The 20,013-nt window shown below is 35.2% G+C and overlaps 1 protein-coding gene across 2 annotated transcripts in view; it reads left to right on the forward strand.

Annotated features, from left to right (window-relative positions):
• Window positions 1-20,013, forward strand: part of DNAAF4 (dynein axonemal assembly factor 4) — an 81,417-nt gene that overhangs the window by 37,913 nt on the left and 23,491 nt on the right. For both annotated transcript variants that reach the window (XM_007194915.2, XM_007194916.3), the window contains exons 5-6: window positions 17,920-18,065; window positions 19,380-19,489. In XM_007194915.2, the coding sequence (XP_007194977.1) occupies window positions 17,920-18,065; window positions 19,380-19,489 (256 nt within the window). The remainder of the gene's footprint in view (window positions 1-17,919; window positions 18,066-19,379; window positions 19,490-20,013) is intronic.

Below are 20,013 nucleotides of genomic sequence, written 5' to 3' on the forward strand. Positions count from 1 at the left end.
ATTTCATTAAAAGACCTTTTCCTCACGTAACTCAGAAAAATGAGTACTGTTAAGCAAACTTTGTTGTAAGCAGACAAGAACTCTTCTGGCCTTTGATTCTGGTGTATTCAAAAATAGGTGAGAGGACATTTTTCTTTATTGAAAGCTAAGAGTTTGTTTTTATCTGATTTTAGAATGTTAAACTTTGTTTTGGGTTTATTTATGTTTAGTAAATGGAACATTTTGTAGTTAAATCACTTACATAATAGTGACAATTAATGTTTCTTGGATGATTACTATATGCCAGGTAATTTTATTGATTGTATCACTCAATCCTCACAACAGCACTTTGGGGTAAGTGCTGCTATTCTTATTTTAAAGGAAGTAGGCGTTTTGAAAGGATAAACAACTACCCAGTAAGCAAACCTATGGGATTTGAGCCCAGATCTGATTCTGAAACCTATGTTCTTTTCAAAGGCTATATGTCTTTACTACTTTAACAGTGAGGTTTAGCATGTTAAAAAGTCATTTAGAGTAAATATTAAGCAGTAGCTTTATTAAATTTATATATTTTTGTGGTTTAATATTGACATGCAAGTTAACTACTACACTATCTCCTTCTTTAATGCCATTTCAACAAAATATTGATACAACTGGAGTATTTGAAAGCATTTCCTTCCTAATTTCAATTACTTCTAAACAAATTGGATGTTTTAAAACACTGGTGGAACCCAAACAAACTTTTGTATATAAGAGATATCCTGAAGATGTTTAAAAAAACATTCATCCAAGGATACAAGGGAAATTAAACATGGTGGAGGAAAAAAATGTATAAATCAGCTTTTTTTGGATTTTTTACTCTAGAAGTCCTTTTTTTCCTTATTTCAGTAGTATCATTATGGATGCCCGGTAGCATCCTTTAGTAGGCTTTGGTTACTTTCTTCCATCTCGTCCATGCATTTAACAAATATTCATTTACTCAGTGTCTCCTCTGTACTAGGAGTTATGGAATATACAAATATGACTTAACGTGTGGCCAGTGCCTAAGGAACATAAAATGTTGTAGATACAAATAACTTCAGTTAGCCGGGATTTGTGAGTAACTGCTTTAAAAAATTGACAAATGTCTCATTGGTCAGTAAAGTTAGACCTCTTAAAGAGGAAAACTTGGCTGCTCCTAAAAAGTCTAATGCTACTGTTTTAATGCCACCTTTAACTAAAAATGCTCATTTGATAGCATTTTTAACTATAGAAAGAATATTGTATTATTTGCCCCAGAAAAGTTCTTGAGACAAGCTACTTTTATAGTATACTGAATACAAATGGTGTAGCGGGTGCTGTAGATTGCCTACTCAACAATAGACTCATGATTTGGGGGTGGGGGACAGAAGAAATGTGTCCAGCTAAAAAACTTACCTCTTGGAAGTTTGAGTATTAATTGGATATTTGAAGAAATTAAGGAATAATTACATTTTTTTTCTTTAGATGTGATAATGGTATTGTAGTTAGGTTTATAAAGTCCTCATCTTTTAGAGATGCCTACTGAAATATTTATAGGTAAATATGATGTCTGAGATTTGCTTCAAAATAATATGGTATGTGAAAGTGGATAGAGGTAAAGATGAAATGGTGTTCGCCATGAGTTGATAATTGAAGTCATGTCATGAATGCATGATGGTGATTATTCTATCCTACTTTTGTACATATTTGAAATTTTTTATTATAAAATGAAAAAATAAGGATCAAAGCACAGTGACTCATTTTTACAAAGTAATTTTAAATTAGTTAAAAAAAAAAAAAGGGAAAACAAAATTTACTTCCCCAGACTCTCTTGTAACTGTATGTAGGCAAGTGACACAGTTCTGGCTCTTGAAATGCAAGAAGAAACCTACTAAGGATTTACAGAAAAGTATTACTTTTCTGAGGTAAGTGTCCCCAGTTCCTTTCTGCTTGCTCCCCCTTTCCTTTTTCTACCTAAGATGAAGATCTTTGCCAAAAAGTGCATTAGCACTTCTTGAGATCATGAAGAGGCATGCCATACATTAAGAATGATAGAACAAGGAAGAAGAAAGAGCCTGGGACATTAATGACATTGGAAAGCTGATAAATCGTGCTGGACCATCTTTCTTCAAGCTTGTTAAGTGAGAAAAAATAAACACATGTTTGGTTCAACCACTGTAGTCGTGTTTTTTTTTTCACACAGCCTAGAGAATTTTTGACTGCTGGAAATGGGTAATGGAAGGGAAAGTTGATCTAGCATTTGAAAATCATTCAGTCTAATTATACTAACAGAACAAAGGACAAACGTGATTATTTCAATATTGCAAAGAGGCATTTGAGAAAATCCAACACCCATTTATAATAAAGAATTGGACTAGAAAGAAACTTTCTCAATCTGATAAGAGCCTTCTACACAAAAATCTATAGCAAACATCACATTTACTGATGAATTAATGTGTACTTTGTCCCTTAGGCTGAAGAGCAAGGCAAGCATGTCTGTTTTCACTACCTCATTCAACATTATACTAGAGATCCTAACTGCTGTATTAAGACAAGAAGAAGAAATAAAAGCCATGAAGATTAGACAGGAAGAAGTAAAACTGTCTATTTGTAGATGACATGATTGTCTATGTAGAAATCCCTAAGGAATCTACAGATAACTGCTAGAACTAATAAGTGAATTTAGCAACATCTCAAGATATAAGATTACAAAAATCACTTATGATTTTATTTACCAACAGCAAACAGTTGGAAAATTAAACTTTAATCAATTTATAATAACACTAAGACAAAAAATATTTAGGAATAAATTTAATAAAAGAGGTGTAAGATCTCATCACTGAAAACTATAAAAATTTACTGAGAGATATTTTTAAAGGCCTAAACAAATGGAGAGATATAGCATGTTCATGAATAGGAAAACTCAGTATTGTTAAGATGTCACTTCTCCTTAAATTGATGTATAGATTTAATGCAATTCCAACAGAAATACCAGTAAGCTTTTTGTAGAAATCGACAAGTTGATTCTAAAATTTATATTAGAATGCAAATGACCTAGACTAGCTAAAGAAATTTTTAAAAATAAGAACAAAGATGTTGGACTTATACTACCTTTATACTACCTGATTTGAGGACTTAACATCAAGCTATGGTAATCAAGATAGGGTGGAACTGGTGAAAGGATGAACAGAAAGGTCAAAAGAAGGGAGTACAGTGAGCAGAAATAGATCCTTACCTGTATGGTCCGATGCTTTTCGTCAAAAGTAGGACAGTTCAATGGGGAAAGGAAAGTCTGGAACAATTGGGTATCTGTGGGAACAAATGAACATTGATTCTTGCCTCACCGTGTACCTAACAGAAGACAAACTACCCAATAAACAATTAGACAAAAGATTTGAATGGACTTTTCATAAAAGAAGACATATGAATGGTCAACATGCACATGAAATGATGTTCAACATCATTAGTCAGTAAGGAAATGCAAATTAAAACCACAGTGAAATATACTACACATCCACTAAGATAGCTAATATTATACATTAAAGAGTTCATCAGTACAAAGTGTTATTGAGGATGTGCTGCAATTGGACCTTGTACAATGATGGTCAAAATATAAAATGGTACAACTACTTTGGAAGAGTGTCAACTGTCATATAACCTGTCATATAACTCAACCATTTTAGTCCTAGGTATTTACACAAGAGAAATGTGTCCACCTAAAAACTTGTATTCAAATATTTACAGCAGCTTTATTTACAATAGTGAACAACTGGAAACAATGTCCATCAACAGGTGAAAGGATAAACAAATTATGAAATACATTCATAAAATGGAATATTACTCTTCAATAAAAAGGAGACAACTGGGACTTCTCTGGTGGCCCAGTGGTTAAGAATCCACCTGCCAATGCAGGGGACACGGGTGCGATCCCTGGCCCGGGAAGATCCCACATGCTGCAGAACAACTCAGCCTGTGCACCACAACTACTGAGCCTGCGCACCTAGAGCCCATGGTCTGCAACAAGAGAAGCCACCACAATGAGAAACCCACACACCGCAATGAAGAGTAGCCCCTGCTCGCCACAACTAGAGAAAACCCGTGCACAGCAACGAAGACCCAATGCCATCAAAAATAAATAAATAAATTTATTTTTTAGAAAAGGGAAAACTACTGATACACATGACATGAATGAATCACAAAATTATTCTGAAAAAAGCAAGACAGCAGTCCATAGTGCAAGAAATTCTAGAAAATACTAATTTATAATGACTGAGAGCACATCAGTGGTTGCCTGGGGCCAGGAGTGAAGGGAAAGGATGAACTTCACAGGGTTATAGGGGACTCTTAGAGGTGATAGAAATTTTCTGTGTTGATTGTGATTTCAGGAGCATGTACATCTGTCAGAACTCATATAATATACTTTAAAATGAGTATAGTTATTGTACATGAATTATTTCTCAATAAAATTGAAAAAATAATGTTTATTGATTTTAAGCAGGAAAGCATCAAAGTGTGCACAATTTCCTCAAGTTCTTACTATTCCACAGAGTTATGCTTAGGGCCAGGCATAGTGAGGCCATTCCCCCAAAAGGCTGCATTTGAGGGTCCCTGCTCTTGTACTGTTGTCTATATTTATAAGGTATGAGGAAAGGGGAATCAATGAGCATTAATTAGTTACATGACTATGGGGGCTTTCTTGCCTTGTTAGAAACAGCTTTGTTCAAAAGGGGAAGCTGGGACTTCCCTGGTGGTCCAGTGGTTAAGACTTCGCCTTCCAATGCAGGGCGTGCAGGTTCGATCCTTGGTCAGGGAGCTAAGATCCCACATGCCTTGAGGCCAAAAGATCAAAACATAAAACAGAAGCAATGTTGTAACAAACTCAGTAAAGACTTTAAAAATGTTCCACATCAAAAAAAAAAAAAAAATCCAAAAGGGGAAGCCTCTTGAGGTCAGTTACCGGTATCTGTTGAGCTAGTTTTGATTTGCTGAGCTATCTATTTGCTAAGCTACTAAAAGCATTGTAGTGGGAGAGATGAGGCTTCAGGGCAAGTGGATTTGTCCCTTTTCAACTTGGTAGAACTAGGTACTTCTAAAGGTAGGGGCAAACGTAGGTCTGGAAAAAATAGGATTGGTTGAAAGTGCATTGGACTTTGATTACCAGATCTCCTCCCATACTACAGCAGATAGCTGGAGGTTTACTTTCTGCACAATTGAGGACTGAGTGAGATTCTGCTCTGAAAATACAGAGATTGAGTGAAAGTCTGCATTGTAAAAATCTTAAATACTGATTCAAGAGATCCCCTCCAGCTCTATCCTCTTCCCCATATGCATGCAGGAGCCCAGTGCACCTGGGATGCAGATTGGAGAATTCCTCTACAGGGAAGCTAACTAGTATAGGATGAAAAAACCCTGGCATTTATAATGGCCCCACTAGTTCACCATGCTGAAGCTCACTAGTCAACAATCATTAGATTCATGTACACAAAACTTCCAGTCAGAATATTTATACTTCATCTTTAATATGAGCAGATAGCCAAGAACCAAACAGAAAAATGCAATTTGGAACAACCAAGTAATGCAGGGAATAGAAGAAAACTTAAAAAGAACTATAATTAGGTGGGGCTAATGGCAGACTCTGGGGGGGCTCACGCCAAGGAGTACATCCCAGAACTTATGCTGCCAGTGTCCTTGTCCCCACGGTGAGCCACAGCCACCCCCCGCCTCTGCAGGAGACCCTCCAACACTAGCAGGATGGACCCCAACCTCCAAACTTCATTCATATGTTGAACCTGAAGACAGTTCACACACCAAGAGAATCTGACAGAACGTCCTCACATGAGGGACTCCTGGTGAAATCAGTTTGTGGAAACAGTCACAGTGCATCAAGAAACCTTTACTATTCACAGAAAGATAGACAAGATGAAAAGGCAGAGGGCTATGTATCAGCTGAAATAACAAGATAAAACCCCAGAAAAACAACTAAATGAAGTGGAGATAGGCAACCTTCCAGAAAAAGAATTCAGAATAATGATAGTGAAGATGATCCAGGACCTCGGAAAAAGAATAGAGACAAAGATTGAGAAGATGCAAGAAATGTTTAACAAAGACCTAGAAGAACTAAAGAACAAAAAAACAGAGATGAACAATACAGTAACTGAAATGAAAAATACACTAGAAAGAATCAATAGCAGAATAACTGAGGCAGAAGAACAGATAAGTGACCTGGAAGACAGAATGGTGGAATTCACTGCTGCGGAACAGAATAAAGAAAAAAGAATGAAAAGAAATGAAGACAGCCTAAGAGACCTCTGGGACAACAGTAAACGCAACAACATTCACATTATAGGGGTCCCAGAAGGAGAGGAGAGAGAGAAAGGACCCGAGAAAATATTTGAAGAGATTATAGTCAAAAACTTCCCTAACATGGGAAAGGAGATAACCACCCAAGTCCAGGAAGCACAGCGAGTCCCATACAGGATAAACCCAAGGAGAAACACGCCGAGACACATAGTAATCAAATTGGCAAAAAATAAAGACAAAGAAAAATTATTGAAAGCAGCAAGGGAAAAATGACAAATAACATACAAGGGAACTCCCATAAGGTTAACAGCTGATTTCTCAGCAGAAACTCTACAAGCCAGAAGGGAGTGGCATGATATACTTAAAGTGATGAATGGGAAGAACCTACAACCAAGATTACTCTACCCAGCAAGGATCTTATTCAAATTCGATGGAGAGATCAAAAGCTTTACAGACAAGCAAAAGCTAAGAGAATTCAGCACCACCAAACCAGCTCTACAACAAATGCTAAAGGAACTTCTCTAAGTGGGAAACACAAGAGAAGAAAAGGACCTACAAAAACAAACCCAAAACAATTAAGAAAATGGTCATAAGAACATACATATCGATAATTACCTTAAACGTGAATGGATTAAATGCTCCAACCGAAAGACACAGGCTTGCTGAATGGATACAAAAACAAGACCCATCTATATGCTGTCTACAAGAGGCGCACTTCAGGCCTAGGGACACATAGAGACTGAAAGTGAGGGGATGGAAAAAGATATTCCATGCAAATGGAAATCAAAAGAAAGCTGGAGTAGCAATACTCATATCTGATAAAATAGACTTTAAAATAAAGAATGTTACAAGAGACAAGGAAGGACACTACATAATGATCAACAGATCAATCCAAGAAGAAGATATAACGATTATAAATATATATGCACCCAACATAGGAGCACCTCAATACATAAGGCAACTGCTAACAGCTATTAAACAGGAAATCGACAGTAACAGAATAATAGTGTGGACGTTAACACCTCACTTACACCAATGGACAGATCATCCAAAATGAAAATAAATAAGGAAACAGAAGCTTTAAATGACACAATAGACCAGATAGATTTTATTGATATTTATAGGACATTCCATCCAAAAACAGCAGATTACACTTTCTTCTCAAGTGCGCATGGAACATTCTCCAGGATAGATCACATCTTGGGTCACAAATCAAGCCTCAGTAAATTTAAGAAAATTGAAATCATATCCAGCGTCTTTTCTGACCACAACGCTATGAGATCAGAAATGAATTACAGGGGAAAAAACGTAAAAAGCACAAACACATAGAGGCTAAACAATACATTACTAACTAACCAAGAGATCACTGAAGAAATCAAAGGGGAAATCAAAAAAATACCTAGAGACAAATGACAATGAAAACACGATGATCCAAAACCTATGGGATGCAGCAAAAGCAGTTCTAAGAGGGGGTTTATAGCTATACAAGCCTACCTCAAGAAACAAGAAAAATCTCAAGTAAACAATCTAACCTTACACCTAAAGGAACTAGAGAAAGAAGAATAAACAAAACCCAAAGTTAGCAGAAGGAAAGAAATCATAAAGATCAGAGCAGAAATAAATGAAATAGAAACAAAGAAAGCAATAGCAAAGATCAATAAAACTAAAAGCTGGTTCTTTGAGAAGATAAACAAAATTGATAAACCAGTAGCCAGACTCATCAAGAAAAAGAGGTAGAGGACTCAAATCAATAAAATTAGAAATGAAAAAGGAGAAGTTACAACATACACCGCAGAAATACAAAGCATCCTAAGAGACTACTACAAGCAACTCTATGCCAATAAAATGGGCAACCTGGAAGAAATGGACAAATTCTTAGAAAGGTATAACCTTCCAAGACTGAACCAGGAAGAAATAGAAAATATGAACAGACCAGTCACAAGTAATGAAATTGAAAATGTGATTAAAAATCTTCCAGCAAACAAAAGTCCAGGACCAGACGGCTTCACAGCTGAATTCTATCAAACATTTAGAGAAGAGCTAACACCCATCCTTCTCAAACTCTTCCAAAAAATTGCAGAGGAAGGAACACTCCCAAACTCATTCTATGAGGCCACCATCACCCTGATACCAAAACCAGACAAAGATACTACAAAAAAAGAAAATTACAGACCAATATCACTGATGAATATAGATGCAAAAATCCTCAACAAAATACTAGCAAACAGAATCCAACAACACATTAAAAGGATCATACACCATGATCAAGTGGGATTTATCCCGGGGAGGCAAGGATTCTTCAATATATGCAAATCAATCAATGTGATACATCATATTAACAAATTGAAGAATAAAAACCATATGATATCTCAATAGATGCAGAGAAAGCTTTTGAAAGAATTCAACACGCATTTATGATAAAAAACTCTCCAGAAAGTGGGCATAGAGGGAAACTACCTCAACATAATAAAGGCCATATATGACAAACCCACAGCAAACATCATTCTCAATGGTGAAAAACTGAAAGCATTTCCTCTAAGATCAGGACCAAGACAAGGATGTCCACTCTCACCACTATTATTTCAACATAGTTTTGGAAGTCCTAGCCACGGCAATCAGAGAAGAAAAAGAAATAAAATGCATACAAATTGGAAAAGAAAAAGTAAAACTGTCACTGTTTGCAGATGACATGATACTATACATAGAGAATCCTAAAACTGCCACCAGAAAACTGCTAGAGCTAATCAATGAATTTGGTAAAGTTGCAGGATACAAAATTAATGCACAGAAATCTCTTGCATACCTATACACTAATGATGAAAAATCTGAAAGAGAAATTAAGAAAACACTCCCTTTTACCATTGCAACAACAAGAATAAAATATCTAGGAATAAACCTACCTAAGGAGGCAAAAGGCCTGTATGCAGAAAATTATAAGACACTGATGAAAGAAATTAAAGATGATACCAACAGATGGAGAGATATACCATGTTCTTGGATTGGAAGAATCAACATTGTGAAAATGACTATACTACCCAAAGCAATCTACAGATTCAATGCAATCACTATCAAATTACCAATGGCATTTTTTTACGGAACTAGAACAAAAAACATCTTAAAATTTGTATGGAGACACAAAAGACCCCGAATAGCCAAAGCAGTCTTGAGGGGAAAAAATGGAGCTGGAGGAATCAGACTCCCTGACTTCAGACTATACTACAAAGCTACAGTAATCAAGACAATATGGTACTGGCACAAAAATAGAAACATAGATCAGTGGAACAAGATAGAAAGCCCAGAGATAAACCCACGCACCTATGGTCAACTAATCTATGACAAAGGAGGCAAGGATATACAATGGAGAAAAGACAGTCTCTTCAATAAGTGGTGCTGGGGAAACTGGACAGCTACATGTAAAAGAATGAAATTAGAACACTGCCTAACACCATACACAAAAATAAACTCAAAATGGATTTGATACCTAAATGTAAGATTGGACACTATAAAACTCTTAGGGGAAAACATAGGAAGAACACTCTTTGACATAAATCACAGCAAGATCTTTTTTGATCCACCTCCTAAAGTAATGGAAATAAAACCAAAAATAAACAAATGGGACCTAATGAAACTTAAAAGCTTTTGCACAGGAAAGTAAACCATAAACAAGACCAAAAGACAACCCTCATAATGGGAGAAAATATTTGCAAACGAATCAACGGACAGAGGATTAATCTCCAAAATATATAAACAGCTCATGCAGTTCAATATTAAAGAAACAAACACCCCAATCCAAAAATGGGCAGAAGACCTAAATAGACATTTCTCCAAAGAAGACATACAGATAGCCAAGAAGCACATGAAAAGCTGCTCAACATCACTAATTATTAGAGAAATGCAAATCAAAACTACAATGAGGCATCACCTCACAACCAGTTAGAATGGGCATCATCAGAAAATCTACAAACAACAAATGCTGGAGAGGGTGTGGAGAAAAGGGAATCCTCTTGCACTGTTGGTGGGAATGTAAATTGATACAGCCAGTATGGAGAACAGTATGGAGGTTCCTTAAAAAACTAAAAATAGAACTACCATATGATCCAGCAATCCCACTAGTGGGCATATACCCAGAGAAAACCATAATTCAAAAAGACACATGCACCCCAATGTTCATTGCAGCACTATTTACAATAGCCAGGTCATGGAAGCAACCTAAATGCCCATCGACAGATGAATGGATAAAGAAGATGTGGTACATATATACAATGGAATATTACTCAGCCATAAAAGGAAATTGGGTCATTTGTTGAGACGTGGATGGATCTAGAGACTGGCATACAGAATGAAGTAAGTCAGAAAGAGAAAAATATCGTATATTAATGCATGTAAGTGGAACCTAGAAAAATGGTACAGATGAACCGGTTTGCAGGGCAGAAGTTGAGACACAGATGTAGAGAACAAACTTATGGCCACCAAGGGAGGAAAGCCACGGGGGTTGGGGATGGTGGTGTGATGAATTGGGTGATTGGAATTGACATATATACATTGATGTGTATAAAATTGATGACTAATAAGAGCCTGCTGTATAAAAAAAATAATAAAATTCAAAAATTAAAAAAAAGAACTATAATTAATGTCCTCAGAGAGATGAGAACATATTTTAATCCTTGAACAAAAGCAAGAGGCTGTAATAAAGAAATTTTCCTAAAAGAATGGTTTGGAAATTAAAAATGTAATTAAAAAATTAAAAATTAAATCAAATAGCTGGAATATAGTTAATTTTTTTTCCAGAAAATAGAATAAGATGACAAAGAGATTTTATTATTTTATTTTATTTTATTTATTTATTTTTGGCTGTGTTGGGTCTTCGTTGCTGCCCGCCAGCTTTCTCTAGTTGCAGCGAGCAGGGGCTACTCTTTGTTGTGGTGCGCAGGCTTCTCATTGCAGTGGCTTCTCTTGTTGCAGAGCATGGGCTGTAGACACATGGGCTTTGGTAGTTGCAGCACGCAGGCTCAGTAGTTGTGGCTCATGGGCTCTAGAGCACAGGCTCAGTAGTTGTGGCACACGGGCTTAGTTGCTCTGTGGAATGTGGGATCTTCCTGGACCAGGGATCAAACCCATGTGCCTTGCATTGGCGGGCGGATTCTTAACCACTGCGCTGCCAGAGAAGACCCAACAGAGAGATTTTAAAATAGGAAAGATAAAACAACTAGAGTATCCATCCAGGTTGTCCAACATTCAAATAATAGGAGTATTAGGAAGAGGGAAGGGAGAAACAGAGGAAAGGTAATAATTTTTTTAAAATTCTTTTTTTTATTGAGATATAATTGACTTATTATAAGTTTCAGGTGTACAATATAATGATTTGATATGTGTGTATATTATGAAGTGATCATCACAGTAAATCTAGCAAATCTGTCCAGTACCATACATAGTTAGAATTTTTTTTCTTATGATGAGAACTTTTAAGATTTACTGTCTTAACAACTTTCAAATATGCTATAAAGTATTATTAGCAATAGTCACCAGGCTGTACATTTCATTTGCAGGGCTTATGTATTTTATGACTAGAAGTTCATTCCTTTTGACCATCATCACCCATTTTGTCCACCTCCCACCCCCCACCTCTGACAACCACCAATCTGTTCTCTGTATCTATGAGTGTGGTTTTTGTTTTAGGTTCCACATATAAGAAATAATTTTAAAAAACATTTTTTTTAGCGGGGGGTGTTGGAAGAGATAAATCAGGAGTTTGGGATTAACATATACACACTACTGTATGTAAAATAGATAAACAAGGACCTGCTGTATAGCACAGGGAACTATATTCAGTGTCTTGTAGTAATCTATAATGGAAAAGAATCTGAAAAAGAAATGTATATATATATATATATATATATATTTGTTGTTGTTGTTGTTCCTAATAGTATTTTATTTTTCCTTGATCAACTATTGCAGCATTTTGCAAATTTTGTCTGTTCAAAAAAGCAATTTTTGGTTTTGTTGATCTTTTATTGTTTCTTTGTTTCTATTCCATTAATTCCTGTGTTTATTTTTATTTGGCTTCTTCTAGTTTCTTTGGGTTTTCTCTGTTCTTTATACAATTTGTTTGCATTAATTTTTGAATCTTTTAACACATGCATATGAAGTTATAATTTTTTCTCTTAAATACTGCATTAATAAATTCACCAAGTCTTGAAATCTTGTGTTTTCATTGCCATTTAGTTGCAAATATTTTGTAACCCATCATGATTTTTTTTTTGTCCTTGAATTATTAGGGAGAATTTTTTTTTTAATTTCCAAATGCATAAAAGGGGAATGACAGTTGTTCTCATATTTTATATTATCTGGGTCATTGTGTTATATACAAATGTGTTTATAAATCATTTGTAGTTTGCTAGTGTGTATTTTTGTTTATTGTGAGTCTTTCTTTTGATATGGGCTACTTAGGTTTATTATTATAAATAAAATATATCCTGGGACCTCCCTGGTGGCACTACCTCCCTGGTAGTTAAGAATCCACCTGCCAATGCAGGGAGCCCAGGTTTGAGCCCTGGTCTGGGAAGAATCCACATGCTGTGGAGGAACTAAGCCCACGCGCCACAACTACTGAGCCTGCGTGTCACAATTACTGGAGCCCATGCACCTAGAGCCCATGCTCCTCAACAAGAGAAGCCACTGCAGTGGGAAGCCCGCGCACTGCAACGAAGAGCAGCCCCCGCTTTCCGCAACTAGAGAAAGCCTGCACACAGCAACGAAGACCCAATGTAGCCAAAAATAAATAAATAAATAAATTTAAAACTATAATAAAATATATCCTAACGTCTTAGAATTTCCTTCTGCCCTCTTACTTTGTGATTTATATTTACCAGACTTCCTTTTTTTTTTTTTTTAACTTTTTGGTTTTATTTATTTATTTATTTATTTTTGGCTGTGTTGGGTCTTCGTTTCTGTGCGACGGCTTTCTCCAGTTGTGGCGAGCGGGCGCCACTCTTCATCGCGGTGTGCGGGCCTCTCACTAACGTGGCCTCTCTTGTTGTGGAGCACAGGCTCCAGACGCACAGGCTCAGTAATTGTGGCTCACGGGCCTAGTTGCTCCACGGCATGTGGGATCTTCCCAGACCAGGGCTCGAACCCGTGTCCCCTGCATTGGCAGGCAGATTCTCAACCACTGTGCCACCAGGGAAGCCCCCAGACTTCCTTTTTTGTTCTTTTTTGTATTTTTCTGCCTTGGATTAAATAATTTTTCTTAATTACCTCCTTTCCTTTCTACTAATTTGAAAGGTATACATTCTATTTTTGTTCTCTGAATGATATTAAATTTTTTAGAACTGTTTTGATACATAGATATAATTACAATTATTATATTTTTAATGTGCATACTAAACAAAATTTAATCTCTACCATTACTTGTAAATATTAGAAGGAAATTTAATACATGAACTTCAGTCATACCCATCCTCTGTTACTGTCTAAAGATTTTATTCCACTTTTTTTGGCAGGGAGGGAGTCAGGTGATCTCACCTTATTTTTAAACCTCTAAATTTAGTCGTTAGTGTGGCTTTACCACATATACTCATTACTCTTTCTGTTGACCCATATTTACTGCTTTTTAATTATCTTTGCTTCTTGCATCTAAGTTCTTTCTGGATCCAATTACCTTTCCTTTAAGTAAATCCTTTAGTAGTTTTTTATTTTTTTTTAACATCTTTATTGGAGTACAATTGCTTTACAATGGTGTGTTAGTTTCTGCTTTATAACAAAGTGAATCAGCTATGCATATACATGTATCCCCATACGTCCTCCCTCTTGCATCTCCCTCCCACCCTCCCTATCCCACCCCTCTATGTGGTCACTGAGCTGAGCTGATCTCCCTGTGCTATATGGCTGCTTCCCACTAGCTATCTATTTTACATTTGGTAGTATATATAAGTCCATGCCACTCTCTCACTTCGTCCCAGCTTACCCTTCCCCCTCTCCGTGTCCTCAAGTCCATTCTCTATGTCTGCGTCTTTATTCCTGTCTAGTAGTTCTTTAATAAAGATCTGAATGTTAAGTTCAGTTATTTTTATTTTGTTATTGTTATTCAATGATGTTTTACATGGTTGTAGAATTCAAGATTGACAGTTATTTTCCATCAGTAATTTGAAGATATGTTTCTATTGCCTTCTGACTTCTAATATTGCTGCTGAAAGTCTGCTCTTGATTCAATATTGATCCTTTATAAGGTAATCCATCCTTTGTCTCTGGTTGCTTTAAAATTCTTCACTTTGGTATATGTTGATTTTATTACTCTAAGTGCAGTTTTATATTTATTCATCTCATAATATCAGAACTTGGAGTATAGTTTCACTCAAAGAACGTATGTCTTACCTCAGTTCTGGGAAGTTATAAGCTATTGTTTTCAAATAGCAAATTATTTTCAAATTGCCTTTATCTTCCGTGGCTGCGTTCTGTATAATATCCTCAGATCTCTCTTCTAGTTTGCAAATTTTCTTCAAATATGCCTAATGTGCTGTGCTGTTAAACTTGTCCTAGAGGTTTTCAATTTCAGGGACAATATTTTTCATTTTGCAAGTTCTGTTTGCTTCTTTCATACCTGTTTGTTCTTTTTTCATTCCTTAGTTTTTCATTATGGATTTTAGCCTGTCTTAGCTCTTTAAGTAAGCATGTTTTAAATTATTATAGTCTCTTTCAGATTGTTCTGTTATTTCAAATTCTTAATAGGCCAGTCTTCCTGTTTGTTGTGTCTGCTGACTGTTCTCCATACTGTAAGGAAGAAACATACCGTGTATCCACATGTGATTTGTAGTTTTTGTTTGTGTGCTCATCTTCAGCACGGATTATTTTTATGTGTGCATATGAGGAAATTTCGTGTGTCCTGGTTTGCAGAAGTAAGAATTCCTCGGAACGGATACCTGAAGTTTAGGTTTCTCACGAGAGACGTTTTTTCTTCTCTTATCCAGAGCCCCAGGAAGAGACATGCTTCACTTTCCTGGGGTTGTGGACAGAGATTTTATGTGTCCATTTCACTGAGAGTGTAGCCCTTCTCAGGCTGTAATTGCCTTTTCAGCTCTCACCTCTGTACCTATATCAGCATTAAATTTCCAGCCTTTATCCTTTATATATAGTCTCTAATATATATATGTATAATATATAGTATATTCATATATATAAAACTTCAGATACAGATATGGATATCTAGATAGATATATACCTTCATAGGTATACCTATCTAGATATCTATATCTATATCTGAAATCTTTCCAAGTAGCTTTTTGTCAGCTGTCAGCTTTTGAGATTACCCTGGCTATAAGTTGCTGATAAGCCTTTTCTTTAGCATACTTTTTGAACTGAACTATGTACTTGAAACTTTTGTTTATTTGTTGTATTTTTATCAAGCATTTTATGTGTTCATAGCATTTTGTCTGCTTGTAAAATTGTGTGTTAAAGTTTGTTAAAACTTTAACCTATGCTGCTGAAAACAGAAAGCTAATTTCTTTTTATGTTTTTCTGTGTGTCTTATTTTACTGTAAGACTTTGAAAGCTAGATATCCTATTTTTAATGTAACTCATGGTCACCGTAATGATTTCCATAAGCATTTTCAAATGTTTATTCATTTACTTTTATTTAGCAAAGTTAATAGCAAAGTAATTTTTAAATTTCTCATTATGGAAGAATAGTGCTTCTTCCCTCCATGTTGTGTATCCTAGTAATCATTAGTATAAAATGTGAACTTATATACTTCATTTTTACTTTTTATTCTGTTTTCCTTCTGTTGTAATAACATTAAAAAGTCTTACAACATTTTTTCGTATGTTTTAGAAAACCTATCCTTTTTCATTTTTACCCTCAGGTTTCCCAGTTCTGAGTTCTTAATTTTATTTGTCCATGTTCTGGAACATTTCTTTGAGTAATTTATTCAGGAAACATGGCTAGATGGTATATTTACTTAGTTCTTACATATCTAGGAATGTCTCTTGGCTTCACAAGTGAACAACAGTTTACCAGGCTATAAAATTCTTAGGACATTGTGTTAGGTAGGTTCAAGCCAACTGCTGAAATAAAGAGGCCCGAAGTTATAGATCAAATAAGATAGAAATTGAATTCTCTGTAATTTAAGACTTATTATGTAACAGCAATCAATCTAGGCCTGATAGATGGCTTTGTTCCACAGGGCCATCTAGGCTGGTTGGGCCACATCAATCATCACATCATTTGGCTTCCACTTCTGGGTCCAAGGTGGATGCTGCAGTTGGCATTGTTTTTTAGCCAGTGGGAAGGGGAAAGAGGAAGTCCACTGCGAGTAGATTTACATGTAAGATAATGATCCATAAGTTTTATACAGCACTTGTATTCATATTCTGTTGTCTCAGGTTTGGCACATAACTACACCTACTCTTAAGGGAGGCTGGATTTTGTAGATTCTACCTTGGCACAGTAGATTCTATTACTAAAAGAAAGAGGGGAGGATGGGTAGGATACTGCATTCCCAACCACAATCATCTGTGGAAATTTTTTGTTCAAATTTTTGTTAATGTTACTTTCTTTGTTTGAGTCCTTATTCTTTCTTCCTTGTTCTCCTCCTCCCTCCCTTTGAAATGTTAATTCATGCCATTTTCAATTTTTCTTTAAAGTGGAAGTTTTATTTTTTATTTTTTAAAAATTTTCTCTTTTTTTCAGACATTTTAAAAAATATATAAATTTATTTATTTTTGGCTGAGTTGGGTCTTTGTTGCTGCATGCAGGCTTTCTCTACTTGCGGCGAGTGAGGGCTACTCTTCATTGTGGCTCACGGGCTCTAGGTGCGTGGGCTTCAGTAGTTGTGGCACCCGAGCTTAGTTGCTCTGCAGCATGTGAGATCTTCCTAGACCAGGGCTTGAACTCGTGTCCTCTGCATTGGCAAGCAGATTCTTAACCACTGCGCCATTTCCACTTCCCTAAATTGGAAGTTTTATATCTTAATTTTATGTGTTCATTTTATATCAAGGATATTAACTCTCTGTCATGTTTCTGGAAAATCTTTTTTTAAACAATTTTGATATTTGCCTTTTAAATCTGTATATCGTGTTTTTAGTACTTTTCCTTTTTAGTACCTTTCCTTCCCTTTATTCATATAGTTTATATTCTAACACATAGATTAATTTCTCCTCTTGTATTGACTTAATAATTATTACATCTAACTACCTTTATACAAATGTATAGCCTTTCATTACAACTCTTTGCCTGTTCCCATTAGCTGTCTTTAATAGCTGAAAAACTTTTATGTCATCACCAGGGAGCTTATAGGAGATACTGATACCGGAGCTTAAGGAAAGTGATGGCTTTGCCTAGGTGCCCTCCTCTAGAGTTGATGTAGATTAAGTTGCCTAGAGTGGCTTCCTCTGTAGTGAATGTAAGTTAGACACTGTGTGGTTTAACAAACAGAACCCCAGAAAAGTAGCTGAGGTCACTGATGAAAGAACAGATAATTAGCTGCCATAATTTCAATGAGGGATTTTACATTCCTTATTGTAGAAAATATGTTTGGATTATTTGTATAGGATTTTAGAAGTAGCTTTAATGTGTAATTACCTTAAAAGTCAGTTTGTTAACTAGGAAATGAGAGATAAATAACTTAGTTGCTGATATTGTTTTTGAAGGGAGAAATTCAGAAAATATATTTTTTGAGAAGTTAAAGGAAGACAGTATTCCTGCTCCTCGCTCTGTCGGCAATATTAAAATCAACTTTACCCCTCGAGTATTCCCAACTGCTCTCCGGGAATCACAGGTAGCAGAAGAAGAGGAGGTTGGTATACTTGCTGTTAGTTACAGTGACCACAATGAAAATATTTTTTATTCCATATATTGAAACTGTTACTGGGTCTGAATTTTTAAAGTAGTCATTAAGCTAAAGATATAACTTCATGAAAAAATTTAATATTTCCTTTTGACAAAAATATATTTTGCAGGATTTTCTTTTTTTTTTGGCTCCAGAATGCTGATGAGAAAACACTGATTTAATATCCAGTGTTGTTGCTTATCCCAGGAGATAAAATGTTGCATGTGCATTTATTTTATCAAATACATCATTTTCCATAATAGATTTATAAACTTTGGGTCAGTGTATGTTGCGGTAAGAAAAGATTTGTAAATTTATTACTTTATTACAATTAATTATTAATATCAAGTATTTCTAATGTGACATTTGGCATTAATAGCTTTCATTCATTTATAAATTCCTGAGCTCTGGGATTTTGAATATTGTATATTTAGTTGTGTAAGCACTAAGAACTGCTTTTTTTTTTTTTTTTAACTGTAAGGTGTGAACTGATACCTCTCTCAATTGAAAAGTTGTGGAAATAATTGAATCTCCTTAAGATATAATGACAATTTATAAATATTAACTTTTTTCTTATTATTAACAGCATATTTCTATATTTTATTATTAAAGTATCACTGTAACTATAAAATTATAATTATTTAAAAAATCATTTATATATTTTTATAATGTAAAAATATATATATATATATATATATATATTATAAACAAGAAAAATAAAACAGTATTCACATGAACTCCCAGAAATTTGGATGAAATTTGGACTAGAAATTTTTATACATTTGATCTTGATCAGCTAGTGAAGTTTAAAAAAAAGCTTAAAGATGTATAAAAACTAGAAGTTTAAAATCACCACCATCAAATATTTTATCAGTCTGCTCAGACTGCTATAACAAAGTACATAGACTGGGTGGCTTAAAGAACAGGCAATTATTTCTCACAGTTCTGGAGGCTGGGAAGACCAAGGTCAGGATGCTGGGGTGGGGTGGGGTGGGGAAGAGCATGCCCTCTGGTCTCTCCCTCTTCTTATAAGGACACTAACCTTATGATGGAAGTCTCATACTCATAACCTCATCCAAGCTTAATTATCGCCCAAAGGCCCCATCTCCAAATACCATCACATTGGTGATTAGGGCTTCAACATATGAATTTTGGAGGACACAAACATTCAGTCCATAACAAATAGTATTTCCATCTTGTATAGGAAAATGGAAAATCTAAAAGTAACTTTTAATAAAACAAGACTTTTGTGTCCTTCATTAAACTTCATTCTCATTTCAGTGGCTACATAAACAAGCAGAGGCACGAAGAGCAATGAATACTGACATTCCTGAACTTTGTGATTTAACAGAAGAGGAAAAGAACCCAGAATGGTTGAAGGACAAAGGAAAGTAAGTTGTTTGAACTCTGGCCATGAGACTTAAAATAAATTTATGTAGATATTAATACTTACATATTTTCTAGTTATCTTGACATGTGTGTGTGTGATTTTGGGGGAGAAATAATGCAAATATGCCAATTCTGTAGGTAGTGCTTCCATATTTAAAAAGTCAGATCTTATAACAATTAAATAAGGCTCTTATTTTTATTGCTTTTGTATTTATATGTCATGGAAATGAAAAATATCATGTCTTTTGGATTGCTTATCAAAATCCCTTTTTAAATCACTTAACGTTTAACATAAGTCCTTCATAATACTTCCCTTAAAATCATGGTTCTTTAAAAGTGTAGCTACTTTGATTAGTCATATCCATCTTTAAAAGATTATCAAATTATCCTATAAATTATCATTTTATATCCAGACAGTCCTTTTATTTATTTATACGTGGCTCTATGTGTAACCTTTTAGACAATTAACAACAATGAATTCTGCTATATTCTGTGGTAATTTGAGTTAATATTTTGAGGCAATTGT

This window comes from Balaenoptera acutorostrata, chromosome 3 (genome assembly GCF_949987535.1).
Source record: "Balaenoptera acutorostrata chromosome 3, mBalAcu1.1, whole genome shotgun sequence".
Taxonomy (NCBI): domain Eukaryota; kingdom Metazoa; phylum Chordata; class Mammalia; order Artiodactyla; family Balaenopteridae; genus Balaenoptera; species Balaenoptera acutorostrata.